The 15,117-nt window shown below is 45.2% G+C and overlaps 1 protein-coding gene and 1 long non-coding RNA gene across 2 annotated transcripts in view; one reads left to right on the top strand and one right to left on the bottom strand.

The window, feature by feature from the left end:
* The window catches only part of LOC113629859 (uncharacterized), a 36,008-nt gene that overhangs the window by 10,744 nt on the left and 10,147 nt on the right, over positions 1–15,117 (top strand). The window lies entirely within an intron of this gene.
* On the bottom strand, positions 341–5,606 carry PEBP1 (phosphatidylethanolamine binding protein 1). The gene is made up of 4 exons (XM_027124720.1): positions 5,373–5,606; positions 4,104–4,213; positions 3,286–3,386; positions 341–1,355 (listed from the first exon to the last, which is right to left on the bottom strand). The coding sequence occupies exons 1-4, from the start codon at positions 5,505–5,507 to the stop codon at positions 1,138–1,140; spliced, it is 564 nt and encodes a 187-aa protein (XP_026980521.1). The 5' UTR covers positions 5,508–5,606; the 3' UTR covers positions 341–1,137.

Below are 15,117 nucleotides of genomic sequence, written 5' to 3'. Positions count from 1 at the left end.
ATTGTTATGGTTTCTATACAGAACTACCAAGGGGGAAGGTTTCCAACCAGCTTCACTCTCAGGTGGGAAAGATCACTTACAAAAAGCAAAGGTGATTTTCAGGCAAGAAGTCTTAGCCTAAAGTTTTGTGATTTTTTTTTTAAGCTCCAGTTTTAATGGTTGCTCCTGCTGTAGTTTAATGGCACATGTACAAGGACGAGCCCTCTGTATGGTTCCTGAATCACGTCCCAATTGTCAATGCTGATCAGGGAAAGGGGCTACTCACCCTTAGAGGTTGTCTCTTGACGTCCCACATTTATGAAATCCCACACCCAAAAGGGCAAAATATCTGGAGGCCGGATTCAACTACGCAATGTTTTTATTTTTATTCAACTATAAGCAAATAGCAGAATTAACACAACATTCAGCAACTCCAGACCGGCTTTTCTTACAGCGAAGAGTGATCAATTTAACAGGCACAGACTTTCGGATTTCTGATGACCTCTCACTCAGCCCTGCAGCTCATCTAGATGGCCAAGCTTTAACAGCAACTCTCTCCCTATTGCGGCCAAGCTTTAACAGCAACTCTCTCCCTACTGCTTTTTTCAGTATTGCTCTTTAAAGGAGCCAGAGCAGGACACTGACACCCAATAACCAGCCTGAAATGTATCACGGGGGGGGCTAGCGGACGTGCCGGCCCCTGGGCCCCTGGTTGTCTTCGTGAGAGACAGGGCTGTGAAAACACATGCCAGAAGATGCCGTCACAGACAATCCTGGGCTCGGGCTCACAAAGGCAGAGGCAATCAACCTTTTCTTTTTTTCAGCCTCCCTTAAAGATTCTTTGATGCTCTGTTCTAATACTGCAGACCTGGTCTTTTTACCAGAATTTTTTTCTTCTAAGTCTGGGTTGTTATTCTTATATTAACATTTTGATGACCCCATCCTAGTACCAAAATATCCCCCACCAAAACGGAGTTCAAACTTGATCAAAACGTAAACCCCCTAGAATTACAGAGGACAGGCAGAAGGAAAAGTCACCCTAAACCTAAATCTGCCCGCTCAGGGCCCAGGCAGGGGGAAGGGGAGAAATCTACATGCATCACTAAACTGAAACACTGCTTGGGAACTCTGGGACCGTGTCCATCTCCTGGCTTTCCTCTACTTCCCAGACAGCTGCTCGTACAGTTTGGGCACATAGTCATCCCATTCGGCCTGGTAACACGTGCCGGCCACCGGAGCCCCGAGCTCGTACTTTTTGCGGAAATTCGCCACCTTGAATTTGCCACGGTGGTCTCCAGATCGGTTGCTGAGAATGGGCTCATCACACTTCAGTGGCCTGTCCTGCTCGTAAACCAGCCAGACGTAGCGGTGAAGGCCTGGAGGGAGAGGCGGGAGGGAAGATGTACACACAGCTAGGCATGTGAGAGGGAGACATCACCCATTTTCGGGGAATGCACCAACTTGGAGGGACCCAGACCACCCCATTTATGAGAGGGACCTAAGTCCACTGCAGCTTTATTCACAATAGCCCAGAGAAGAAAGCACCCCAAATGTCCATTGATGAACGAATGGATAAACAAAATATAGTATATACGTATGATGGAATATTATTCAGCCTTGAAAAAAGAAGGAAATCCTGCCCCATGCTACCACGTGGATGAGTCTTGGTATGGATCTGCATATGGCATGGAACTTATATGGAGCTACTGAAACTTTCCTATACTGCTGATTAGAGTGTAGAAATTTTCAACCATTCTGGATTTCTATGACCCAACAATTCTACTCCTAAGTATTTACCCAAGGGAAATGGAAACATGCCCAGAAAAGGACAAGAGTGTAAACAACAGCTTTATTCATAATATCCAAACACTGGAAACACAACCCAAATGTCCAGGGAATGGCTACACAAACTGTGGTATATTCGCACAATGGAATACCACTTGGCAATGAAAAGGAAAAAGCTACTACCTTGAGTCCAAGAGACCAGTCACCGAAAACAAATGCATACTGCATGACACCATTTATAAGAATACAACAACAGCAAGAGTAATCCATAGAAAGGAGTCAGAAAATAATTAGCTCTGGGGTAATTTAACTTAAAAGATGCCTTAAGAACTTTCTGGGGTGACAAAACTATCCTACATCCTGTTTTCCATGGTGCTCACACGGATGTGTGCATTGGTCAATGTTCACTGACTAAACCCTTCTGATCTGTGTGTTTTATTATACGTAACTTATACCTGACTAAACAAATACGAAAAAGAAAAAAGTGAGTTACTGAAGCTCTTTTTGTTAATGAGAACACAGCTCCTGTTTGAGAGAACTGCTTTATTCTCATGGGTGTATCTTCCATAATTAAACTGCCTAATGCAGTTTTATAACTGCCCCAGAAAACTTAAGAGATACCTGGGAAAGCTGTCCCTCTCCCATCCTCTTATGAATGCATGAGAGGGCCTGGAGCCATCTGAAGTTTCTGGGCCTAAAGATAAAACACAAGGTCCCTTGTCGGGGGCCTTATACCTCTTCAGAGTAACTCATGGCTGGACAACGTGTACAAGAGCAAGTGTTCTGCCGTGCTCCACTTCCCTTGCTTCAGGAAATGGAAACACCTGTAATGCATGACAGGCAATAACAGTGCATCTCCCACTGTTAGCCTAGGCAGCACTTACCCACCTTGGAGAGGTTCAATACAGTATTCTCTTTCTCTCTCCTTACATATATAATACATAACCTAAGGCAATACATTATGTGTGTGTATCTTCAATACAGTCCTTAGTAACCAAATCTTTTCAAGATACCACACTAGATTTTCGATAGAAAGACGAAATGACAAAAAAGCCAATTTTTTATAATTAATTTGGAAACTATGACCATTTCTGAGACCTTTCATGGGAACTAGAAACTCAACCCACAGGGCAAAGGCTGAATATGGAATTTAGCTGATTTAACTGTTTAATCCACGTGTAGCTCCCCTGGGAAGTTGTTCTCAGCATTCTGCAACATTGCTTCCTTGGTATCTCTTCACCAACTTCCCTGCTTGCTAAAGGCCTGACAGCTGAGAGGCAGCGCTAAAAGAACATCCATCTAACTGGTACCCAAGGCTCTAGCCACCTGACACTACAGCAGGTCTGAGCGTCCCTGACAGGCAGTTGCCTTAGAGGGGAACCGAGTTGCCTAAAGTCTCCACTAGGGTAAGGGCTCTCATAAATAAAAATGAAACTCTAAGAACCAGACTAAAATTTTGTAGCACTTTAGGCCAATCCTGATGTCCCCGCCCATCTCCCTCCAAAAGCAGCCTTTACTGACCTGTGCCCTTGGGAGGCCCAGAGCCAACATAATCAGAGAGGACTGTGCCACTGCTGATGTCGTTGCCCTTCATGTTGACCACCAGGAAATGGTGCCATTCCCTACATGGAGGAACAGAGGACCATCAGCACCGCAGGAAGTTATTATGCACGCATGGGCGCAGCCAGCAAATGTGCAGCACGCACGTGCTCCACACCAGGATGCGGTGACAGACAAGACAGATGGCCCCACCTTCTCGGCCAGAGCAAACCTTACATGCCAGCAGAGAGGACCCAGCCACTCCCTCCCTCCTTCCGACTCTCTAGGGCAGGGGTCAGCACACTTCTGTGAAGGGCCAGACAGTAAATGTTTTAGGCTTTGTGCAACACACTGTCTCTATCACAACTACTCAACTCTGCAGCTGTAGCCTGAAAGCAGCCACAGACAGGACATCAATAAATTATCGTGGCTGGGTTCCAACAAAACTTTGTTTAGGGACACCAAAATCTGAATTTCATGTAATCTCCACATGTCACAAAGTATTATTGTTCTTCAATTTTTTTCCCCCATTCATTTAAAAATGTTAAAGTCATTCTCAGCTCATGGGGCTGTACAAAAAAAGGTCTCGGGCAGATCTAGCTCTCGGCTATAGATTCTAGACTTTTGTTCTAGGGAGTGAAAGGGAGGAAAATGCACACTCAGGCTTAAGCATGGACGTGAACACCCCAAATCGGGTCTATTTCTGCCACCACAGCATGTCCAGTAAGGGACTTACACAGTGCAAGAAGCACTGGGTCACATGTGGATGACTTGCTGTTTCCCATCTTTCCCCAACTTGCCTGTATTTGGGGTCCTTCCTGCTGGGAGCATCCGGGTCTGTCAAGACCAAGGTATACAGTTTACCTGGATCGAGGCCATCCCACGCAATGCTGGTGGGCCGGTTCTTAACCTGTAGGAAGGAACAGATTTGGAGTTTAAGTCAGAAATGTTGAAGAAACCAATACTTTCTTTGACCTCAGATTCCTTAAAGGTCAAGCACAGTAAATTATTAATTAAAGCTCAAGTATATCGACTCTATTAAGAGCGAGAATGTGACATTTAATATACATTATTTATTTTAGTCCCAACAACAATATGGGGCTAGTAGACTTAGAAAGACGATGGGTCAGGATTTCAACGCTCGTGCTGACTGCAACCTTACATTACCTGGAATGACAGGATCTCTAGATTGGTGACCACGTTACCTGGGGCCTGCTAAAGTGAAATCTGAATTAACGAGATATTTAAAAGAGCAGAGAAAATGAGAAAACCAAGGTGGGCAGACGTGGACAGTGAGTCTGGAAAGAGAGGCTGCGAGATGGGCACTTTAAACACCCAAAACAATAAACTCTGTAAACGTCTAAACCAATAAACCATCTGGGAACTGTTTATTCGCACTGTTGCTCCAGAGGTTCGGAACCAAAAACTCGCCACGGCGTCGGGCACCTAGTTTCCCCACTTGCAGCAGCCAGGACCTGGTTAGGCCTCAGCCGTGGGCGCTCAGAAGCCAAACAGTAAAACAAGGCCGTTTACCCTCGAGCCTTCCAGCTGCAGAACGCATTTACCTTTGGGGCGGCTTCACGCTACTGGGAAGAATCTCTGGGCATTGCTGCTCACCGCTGCTCACTGCTTACATAATGCGTCATATGCCCTCGGGTGGGGCTTTTACTTCCCAAATTGAGGCCTAAATTCCTGAGCACCGAGGGGAGGCTCTGGGGACGTGTGGGCGGCCACTCCCCACTCCCTCCAGGGAACGGCGCCCTCCCCTCCCCTGCGCAGCGATCTGGGCCGTTTCGAGGCCTATGCCACTGCCGGCGCCTCGAAGTCCCGGGAAAACGGATCAATTTCTTCCGAAGCCGAGCCCCGCCTGCCACGTGCCGGGTTCCCAGGGCTGGGTGGGGGGAGGGGGCGGTCAGAAGGCCTGCGGCTTGGGCACCGCGACCCCCTTCCCTCGGTTGATCCGGCGCACGGAGGCCGGAACGTCCCTCCCCACCTCCACTGGGTCCCCGCCCCTCCGACCTGAGAGACTCTGAGCCTCCAGTAGCTGCACCCCCGCCGCCCTTGGGTACCTGGGTGGGTGTCAGCACTTTGCCCAGCTCGTCAACCTCCGCACCGCCGTATTTGACCTGCAGCGGATGCTGCGGCCTCTCGTCCACTTCCTGCAGGCTCAAAGGCCCGGACCACTTGCTGAGGTCCACCGGCATTGCGAAACCGAGAGGGTCGGACAGCAAGGAAAGCTGCGAGAGGACTCACGCAGGGTAACTGCCCAGCCTCCCAGCAGCCTACAAGCTGTACCGAGGCAACGCAGGCACTACGGCCAGGGAGCGCATGCGCCAGAGCCACCGCCCCGCCCTGCCCCGCTTCTCCAGTCACCGGCGAGGACGGGCCCCACGCTGCTCTCTGATTGGCCGAACCCAGTAGCGCGGGTCCTGTAGCGCTCCCGGGTCAATGCAGCAGCTTTGGTCTTTCTTTTTGCGGAGGGGGAATGTGCCGCCTGCTGCTGGCGGAGTTCCCAAGAACTGTGGCTGGGCTTGCAAGACTGTTGTTTCAAGAACTGCAATTGAGCTACCATTAATTTTTTTAACCTTTTTGCATGATTCTTTGCTCTACTTTCTAAATGCAGAAATGGTATGGTCTTGCTTTTCTCTTGCACTTCTTAAAACAACCTCATTGCCCCGCCTCCTGGTATTTTCGCGCATGCTCACTGGTTTCCGTAACGGCCAGGAGAGGGCCTGGGGGAACTTTTGAGCGTTGTTCTCAACGGGTAAATATATTTGCACATATATTTGATCTCCCTATCCCCACTTGCTCTAGACAATGTTCTTGGGAAATTTTTTTTTTGAGAATTTTTTTTTTTAAACTTGCAAAACAAGGAATGTTGCTGACCATCCAGTTTTAAAAGGATGAAGTCAGCCACTGCAGTCCCTGACCTACAACACACCCTGAAAGGCATTCAGGACAAGAACAGGATGATGCACTGTGTGCCTTGAGAAAAAAAAGGCAAAATCCTTAGATCTTAGATATATTCTAGGAGAATTTTTAAATGAATCCAGATTCTTGCATCTTTCCATACTTAAAAAGCACTAAAATCATGAACTGAGATATCTGCTCCTAATGACTAGCATCAGTCTTCTACCAACATGTATGCTTGATTGCATGTACCCCTTAGCCAAAATCATATATATACTGGCCTCTCCCTCTTCCTCTTCGAAGCAGTTCCTCGGAGCTATTTGAGAGGCTGTCTCCCAGGCTGTAGTCCTCAGTAAGACACAGAATAAAACTCAACTTCCAACTCTTGTGCTTTTTTTTTTTTTTCGGTCGACAAACCATAGTTACTATTCCTACTTTGTTGACAAGTGGCTCTGTCTCAAAACTGCTCTCATTGTAGCCACCAAATGCTTTCTTTTTCTAAATATGATGGGCACTATTTAATACTCCTTATCTAATTTGACCTTAGGAGAGCTTTTGACATTGATAGCTACCCCCCAGGGAATAAAAAGTTGTCTGTTGTTTTTATTTCCTATTAGGAAATAATACAATTCATTGTAGAAAATTCATATTAAAAAATCCAAAGAAGTAAATACGAATAGCTTCTATTCCACTACTTGAACATAAACATTGGCAACAATTTGGGGTATATTTTTCCAATTTTAAAACTATGACTATAGGGGACTTCCCTGGTGGTGCAGTGGTTAAGAATCCGCCTGCCAGTGCAGGAGACACAGGTTCAGTCCCTGGTCCGGGAAGATCCTACATGCCGTGGAGCAACTAAGCCCATGCGCCACAACTACTGAGCCTGCACTCTAGAGCCTGTGAGCCACAACTACTGAGCCCACATGCCACAACTACTGAGCCCACGTGCCACAACTACTGAAGCCTGTGAGCCTACAGCCTGTGCTCCACAACAAGAGAAGCCACTGCAATAAGAAGCCTGCACACCACAACAAAGAGTAGCCCCCACTTGCCACAACTAGAGAAAGCCCGTGCACAGCAATGAAGACCCAATGCAGCCAAAAATAAATAAATAAGTAAAATAAATTTTAAAAAAATTATGATTATAAATATTTTGTTCTGTTTATTCACCCAAAAAATTGCATTTACTCTACCATTATAGAATATCCATATGAAAATGGATCTTCATTATTTTAATGGGCTAGTCTACTCTAGATGCACCACAATTTGTTCAACAAACGTCCTGATTTTGGACATTTATGCTATTTTGTTGTTTTTTCATTTTACAGATATCACTGAAATGAATATGTGTGTGTGTGTGTGTGTGTGTGTGTACACTTGATGGATAGTTTCAAGAGAATTTTATTAGGGATTAGGTAGGTCAAAGAATATGTACTTTAAAGGGATGAATCATAGCTAGTTAACTGTCTACTTAAGTCCAAACCAGAAGTAATGCCTTCAACATGAAACACTAATATGATTGTTGGTTCTTTCCATCAATTGTTCTATAAATGCATTTTGAGAAACTTGTAACCAAAAGAGAAATAGTCCCTGCCCTCGTGGAGTATATAGTCTAGCAGTGGAGAGAGGCATTCATCAAATGACATTCAACAAATAAAAAATTACAAAATGTGATCTTTCTCAGATACAAATCAGGTAGGTCCACACCTCACCCTGCCTTCCCTAAAACCCTCTGTGCCCCTCCCCCAATTGCCTCAGGATGAAGTCCAGACTCTTAAAAGTGTCCTGTAGACTTCTTCTACTTCCCTGTGTCTACCTCCTTGCATTCTTCTCTCCAAACACTGAATTTGTTTCATTTCCAAATTGTCTTTCTACCTCTGGGCCTTTGCACATGCTGTTCCCTCTTCTTGGAACACTTTTCCCTCATTCCCCTTCTCCCCACCCCTCACTGTATTCTTGTCCAAGTTCACCTTTACTCATCTTAAACATCACTTCCACCTTCTCCCACTCATCAAGACTGGGAAATGCCCTCATCTCTGCATCCACATTCAATTTGTCTTTTCTCTTTCTTAACATTCAGAGCATTTGGGATTATGAGTTTATCATCTGAAACACACTACTGCCCACTGGAATATACACTCCATGAGGGTTATCCCTCTTAGTCACTGGTCTTATCCCCAGCACTTAAAATAGTGCCTGACACACTTAGTACATGATATTATCATTATCATTATTATTATATGAAAATAAGTGAATTTTTTAAAAAGACCATCTGGTTGGTTTCAGGTTCAGATCACTAAAGCTTTGCTTTCTAATAAAATATCACATTCAGAAAAGATAGACCTCTGCACCTGCAAATCCATTATCAACAGCACCTCCTTAATTAGCGGCAGCTGGAAAAATCAGAGCACCTTTCCTCTCACTGTTTAAACAGCTCTCATCAAATGCTCATGAGATGATAGATGCCATCCCACAGCCATGTGTTAAAAAAGAAAACAACTCTTTGGTCTGGTGAGATAGTTGCACCTTCATAGAAAAGTCTCAGAAGGAGACTTTTTAAAATTTGCTTTGAAGGAATTCCCTGCTGGTCCAGTGGTTAGGACTCCGCACTTTGACTGCCAAGGGTCCAAGTTCAATCCCTGTTTGGGGAACTAAGATCCCACAAGCCGCGAGTAAATAAGTAAATAAATAAATAATTTTGCTTTGAGGACTTCCCTGGTGGCACGGTGGTAAAGAATCCACCTGCCAGTGCAGAGAACATGGGTTCGATCCCTGGTCCGGGAAGATACCACATGCCGCAGAGCAACTAAGCCCGCGTGCCGCAACTACTGAAGCCCGGGCACCTAGAGCCCCTGCTCCGCAACGAGAAGCCTGCGTACTGCAACGAAGAGTAGCCCCCACTTGCTGCAACTAGAAAGCCTGTGCGCAGCAACGAAGACCCCACACAGCCAAAAATAAATAAATAAAATTAAAAACATAAAAAAAGAAATTTGCTTTGAGCTAGCTCTGGGACTAAACACAGATGCTCACTGGCTATTTAAGAGGTGCGAATGACTTTATGGAGTGCCTGCTAGCTGCAAAGTGCTTAACTGTGCTTATGGATAAGGTTCTGGAGGTTCATGGAGTGACGGGGAGAGACCCCCTGGATCTTGCCATGCCTTCCTCTGTCTCTATTAGCCTGGGCTGCTCTCTCCACTGAGGAGAGGGAACTGGAACCACATCCATTAAAACTATGGTTGGAACCGGCCAAACCGTATTTACTGGGCGCCTACTGTGTTCAGGTCAGCCTGCTCCCATAAGGACTGCTCGCATTACCAAATGCATGCCCCCTATAGGTCCACGCATTCCAAGGACAACTGTAACATTTACCAAGCACCCACTGTATGTATGCCCCAATGACAACAATTAACATTTACTAAGCACCTACTGTGTGCAGGTCAGAGTGCTCCAGTGAAGACAACTTCCATTTCCTGACCATTATCACTCCCACGTGCCAGGCCCTGACTGAAGGCCTTGATGCTCAGCGTTTCATTTCATCCTCACACCAACCCAATGTGGGAGGGACTGCTATTAACCCATTTCATAGTTAAATAAACTGAGGCTTGGAGAGGTAGAGTGACAAAGCAGATGAAAGCCCACCTTCCCCCCTAGGCCAGACACAAAGTCCTTAAGCATGCTCTAGCTGGGAGTGCTGGGAATAGGTGAGGCAATCATGGTCTTTGACTCCAGAAAGCTTTCCCCTGGTGAAGGTTTATGCAGGAAATCACCATGAAAACCCCTCATGGCAGCCGTGAAAATGCAGCCCACACATCTCCAACTGCAGGGAGAGAAGTTGGTCAGGGCCCCAGGTGCTGTTATCTGCTTTGAGGCCAAGACCACGCTTTGGCAGGCTGCCCCCAGCCCATGACCGAGCTTGGCAGGGTTATTAACGCAGAGCTGGGAGGCTCAGGGCTCCTACGTGGTCAGCACTGGCTTGCCTGTTTCTTTGCAACTACACCTCAGGCTAGGTTGCTTCCTTCCCTGGCTTCCACACTCAGGCTCAGATTCTCTCCCCATTTTCTCTCACAGCCATCTCTCCTAGTAAATACCTTGCACATTGAATCCCATCTTGTCATCAGCTTCTCAGATGACCAAGAGTGATGCTCCCAAGTGTAAGAGACAGTATGAGGACCACCTGAAGTGGAAGCAAGCTTGGAGTGTGTGGGTGCTGGGCTTGGACCAGTGGACAGACTGGTTTCACTAGAATGGGAGATTTAGGTAGGGGCAGATGGATGACATAGCAAAAAGGCTGAATAAGCATAAGGGACAAGGAAGGGAATGTCCTTTTTTTTTTTTTAACCTATAAAAAGTTTTAAAATGTCTTCAATATACAAGTAATCAGACACATAGCATAATCTAAGGGCACAGGAATGGAAGTCAGAATACATTCACTTCCTAATCCATCACCTGGTACCTTATGAAACCTTGGGCAAGGAGGGCAGGCAGAAGAATGGCGTCTCAAAGATGTCCACATCCTAATTCCCAGAGTCTGTGAATATATTCTGTTACGTGACTAACGGGAATTATGATACCAGATGGAATTAAGGTTGTTAATCAGCCGACCTGAATACTGGGAGATTACCCTCAATTATCTGGGTGGACCCAGTGTAATCACAAAGGTCCTTAAATGGGGAAGAAGGCAGGATTGTCAGAACAAGAAGGATGCCATGTGGGAAAGACTTACCCAACCATGGCTGGGTCTGCAGGTGGAGGAAGGGGCCAGGAGCCAAGCAGTGCAGGCAACCTCCAGAAGCTGGAAAAGGCCAGGAACCAGATTCTCCCCTAGAGGTTCCTGAATGAATGTGACCCTGCTGACACCTTGATTTTAGCCCAGTGAGACCCACTTCAGACTTCTGACCTCCAGAACCGTAAGATAACAAATTCGTGTTGTCGTAAGCCACTACGTTTCTGGTAATTTTTTACAACAACAATAAGAAAGTTATACAGAATATGACTTATGTTTGCTAAGCCTCAGTTTCCCCCTCTCTAAACTGGGTTTATCAATACCCCTGAAATGATCGTGGTGAGGATTAAATGAAACACAGGTGATGTGCTTCATACACAGCCTGGCACCTCCTAATGGGAAGCTATTACTATTTTTACATGTTCATTATATAAAACTTTATTCATAAATACAAACACGCAAACATAAAATTAATTAATTAGCAATCCAACCACCTAAAAGCAATGAACATCCTGCAGTATTTCCTTTCAGACTACCTTCTATGTATATAAATGTGAATATGCATATATGATAGTTCGGATTCAGTATGAACTGGGTCAAATTATACATACATGCTGTTGTATAATTTGCCTTTCTTCACTTATGTCTATAAATAAATTACTACAGCAACATTCTTAATGGTTGTACAGGATTCTATTGTATGGATTGTTGCTTGTTTGCAAACGAAATCCTCCATATGGGAACATTTCAGATGACCTCACTATTATGCTCTAGAAACACCTCTGCAATATATATTCTTTTACATGTACCTTCATGCACTTGTTTACTTGTTGTTTGTTTTCTCCTGAGAATAAAATCATAGAAGTGGGCCAAACATCATTTACATTTTAAGTTTGGGATACCATATTCCAAATCGGGCAGAGTCTCTGTGACTGACCGATTTTTAAAGCAAAAGGACACCTAGTGATCAACAGGTTTACTCTCTCATGGTTTTCGTTTTGTTTCGGCCAATGGGGGTGGGGCGGCGGTGTTTACACTCTCATTTGTTTTTCAATGTTCCTTTCTATCTCCACAGTTTTATATTCATGATTTCAACAATATATGTAGACTATCTGATCCACGTAAGAACACAGATCTCACTTAGTAGTCTATGTTGAACATTTTCTGATGTTATACGTTTCAAAAAATGGTTTTTTTAAAACAACTGCCAGTTACGATGACGTCGTGAATTATTTGATCGTGCATTTGCTGTTAGATGTTGAGACTGATTCTCATTTACCCCTTCACTGGACAGTTGAGGAAACCGAAGTTCAGAAAGGCTCAGGGACTTACCAAAGGCTGGCATCCAGCTGAAAGGAGAATCTGTCTGGTCTGTGGGGACATGTCTCGGCAGAGTCGGGCAGGGCTGGGCACCCAGGAGAGCTTCTGCCAACCAGAGCGGAGGAGCCAGGCACACCTGCAAATGCCTCCAGAAAGCCTTGTTTTTACCCAGAAACCAAGAAGTGCCAAAAAAAATCCAGGTAAAGACTCAGCCCTGGGGGCCTTTAGGGGCTCCTGGCATTTAGTAGATGCTCACTATTCACCGCTTACTCAGAGCGCTGTCGATGTCTTAAAGGAGGTGGGAAAAGCAATTTTTAAAAACAAAGAAAAGCAATGTTGTATTCATTGACACACATCTACTGTGTACACTTGCCTTTCTGGACTGTAAATTGTCTGTGTGTGTTTGTCTCGGTGAGGAGCTTTTGTAGGGCTGCTGTGGATAGACTCAAATGAATGAGCCTGTGAAACCACAGGCTGCTTTGTTTGTTGAGTGAGGGCAGGAAATTCATTGATGTGGTTATTCAGTGGAATGGCTTCATTCCAGTTTTACTCTTGTGCTTCTGCTAGAGAAAGTGTTTCGTGAGGGAGGCCTGGACAAAGATAAATCTCCCACGTGTGGCCACAGCTTAAGTTCAGAAACTGTTGTCAAGACCATGCCAGTCACCTGGAAGTGTGACTCCAGGGGCCCAGGCTCTGGCTCTTGGCCAAGCAGATGAACTGAGACATTTTTCTGGAAATTGATCTTCAACTGGTTTCCAGGATTCCGCTTGTTAGATTTTTTTTTTTTTTTTATACTGAGGTTTTTGCTTTTACTCTACGAGAATTTCAAAGCATTTAAAAACACCCTTTAAATTCCCACTGGTATCTTCTGCATAAAATATTTTTAGGAAAGAGTTAGGCAGAAAATTAATTTTTAAAACAAGCAAATTCTAGTTCTTCAAAAAATTAAAAATAGAATTACCACATGACTTAGCAATCTCACTTTTGGCATGTAGATCCAAAGGAATTGAAAGCAGAGTCTCAAAGGGATATTTGCAAGTCATGTCTACAGCAGCATTATTCACAATAGCCAAGAGGTGGAAGCAACCCAGTGTCTGTTGACAGATGAATGAATAGACAAAATGTGGTGTATACATACAATGGAATATTATTTAGCTTTATAAAGGAAATGCTGACGCAAGCTACAACATGAATGTATCTTGAGGACATTACACTAAGTGGAATAAACCAGAAACAAAAGGACAAATACTGTATGATTCCACTTATATGAGATATCTAAAGTGGTCAAATTCACAGACACAGAAAATAGTGTTGCCAGGAACTGGGTGGGAAGGAGGGAATGGGGAGTTGTTGTTTAATGAGTATAGAGTTTCAGTTTTGGAAGATGAAAAAGTTCTGGAGATTGGTTGCACAGCAGCCTAGTATAAACACACAATAGAATATTATTCAGCCCCAAAAAGGAATGAAGTGCTGATACACGCTATAATGTAGATGCACCTTGAAAACATTGGGATAAGTGAAAGAAGCGAGACACAAAACGGCAAGGATTTTGTGACTCCACTTATGAAATATCCAGGATAGGTAAATCCATAGACACAGAAGGCAGACTGGTGGTCACCATGGCTGGGAGGAGTAGGGAAAGGGAACTTCTGCTTACTGGGCATGGTTTTTTTGTTTGTTTTTTTGGCTGCGTTGGATCTTCGTTGCTGTGCGCGGGCTTTCTCTAATTGCAGCGAGTGGGGGCTACTCTTCATTGTGATGTGCGGGCTTCTCGTTGCAGTGGCTTCTCTTGCTGCAGAGCAAGGGCTCCAGGTGCACAGGCTTCAGTAGTTGTGGCTCGCAGGCTCTAGAGCGTAGACTCAGTTGTTGTGGCGCACAGGCTTAGTTGCTCCGTGGCATGTGGGATCTTCCTGGACCAGGGTTTGAACCCATGTCCCCTGCACTGGCAGGCGGATTCTTAACCACTGTGCCACCAGGGAAGTCCCTGGGCATGGGTCTTATTTTGAGGTGATGAAAATGTTCTGGAACTAGATAGAGGTGGTGGTAGTACAACATCGTGATGTATCAAATGCCACTGCATCATTCACTTTATTTATTTATTTATTTTTGGCTGCATTGGGTCTTCATTGCTGTGCGTGGGCTTTCTCTAGTTGCAGCCAGTGGCGGCTATTCTTTGTAGCAGTGCATGGGTTTCTCATTGCGGTGGCTTCTCTTGTTGCGGAGCACAGGCTCTAGGCGCACAGGCTTCAGTAGTTGTGGCACGTGGACTCAGTAGTTGTGGCTTGTGGACTCTAGAGCACAGACTCAGTAGTTGTGGCACACGGGCTTAGTTGCTCCGTGGCATGTGGGATCTTCCTGAACCAGGGCTCAAATCTGTGTCCCCTGCACTGGCAGGCAGATTCTTAACCACTGCGCCACCAGGGAAGACCCTGCATCATTCACTTTAAAATGGTTTATTTTATGTTACATGAATCTCACTTCACTTAAAAAATAAGTAAATTATAGAAGTCACCTGCAAATATTTGTAGGCTCAGAGGTTGCTTGCAGTATTACTCTGCAAATAGCACATGCTTTCAGAGACTGGGAAACAGAAATGGACAGATTAACTGGTATAAACACTGGTGTTGGTTTGCCAGCATCCATCTCTCTTTCGATTAATAGCACCCCACTCTTCCTTTGGGGAACCACCCCTCTGTCACTCTCAGTTCATGTGGTTTAGGAAGGGCTGAAGGGATAGTCATGTGACCTAAGGCTGGCCAATCAAAGCATTGCATCCCTCTGGTCTAGCCATTGGTTCAGGGATGCACAGGTGAACGAAGCCAAGCCAATGAGACTCAGTTCCAGGACCTTGGGTGGAA

Source organism: Aethalodelphis obliquidens, unplaced genomic scaffold (genome assembly GCF_003676395.1).
Source record: "Aethalodelphis obliquidens isolate GAN/ISIS:26980383/991018 unplaced genomic scaffold, ASM367639v1 scaffold28, whole genome shotgun sequence".
NCBI lineage: Eukaryota > Metazoa > Chordata > Mammalia > Artiodactyla > Delphinidae > Aethalodelphis > Aethalodelphis obliquidens.
Note: the sequence above shows the minus strand (reverse complement) of the source record. Positions and strands in the feature narration are given on the sequence as shown.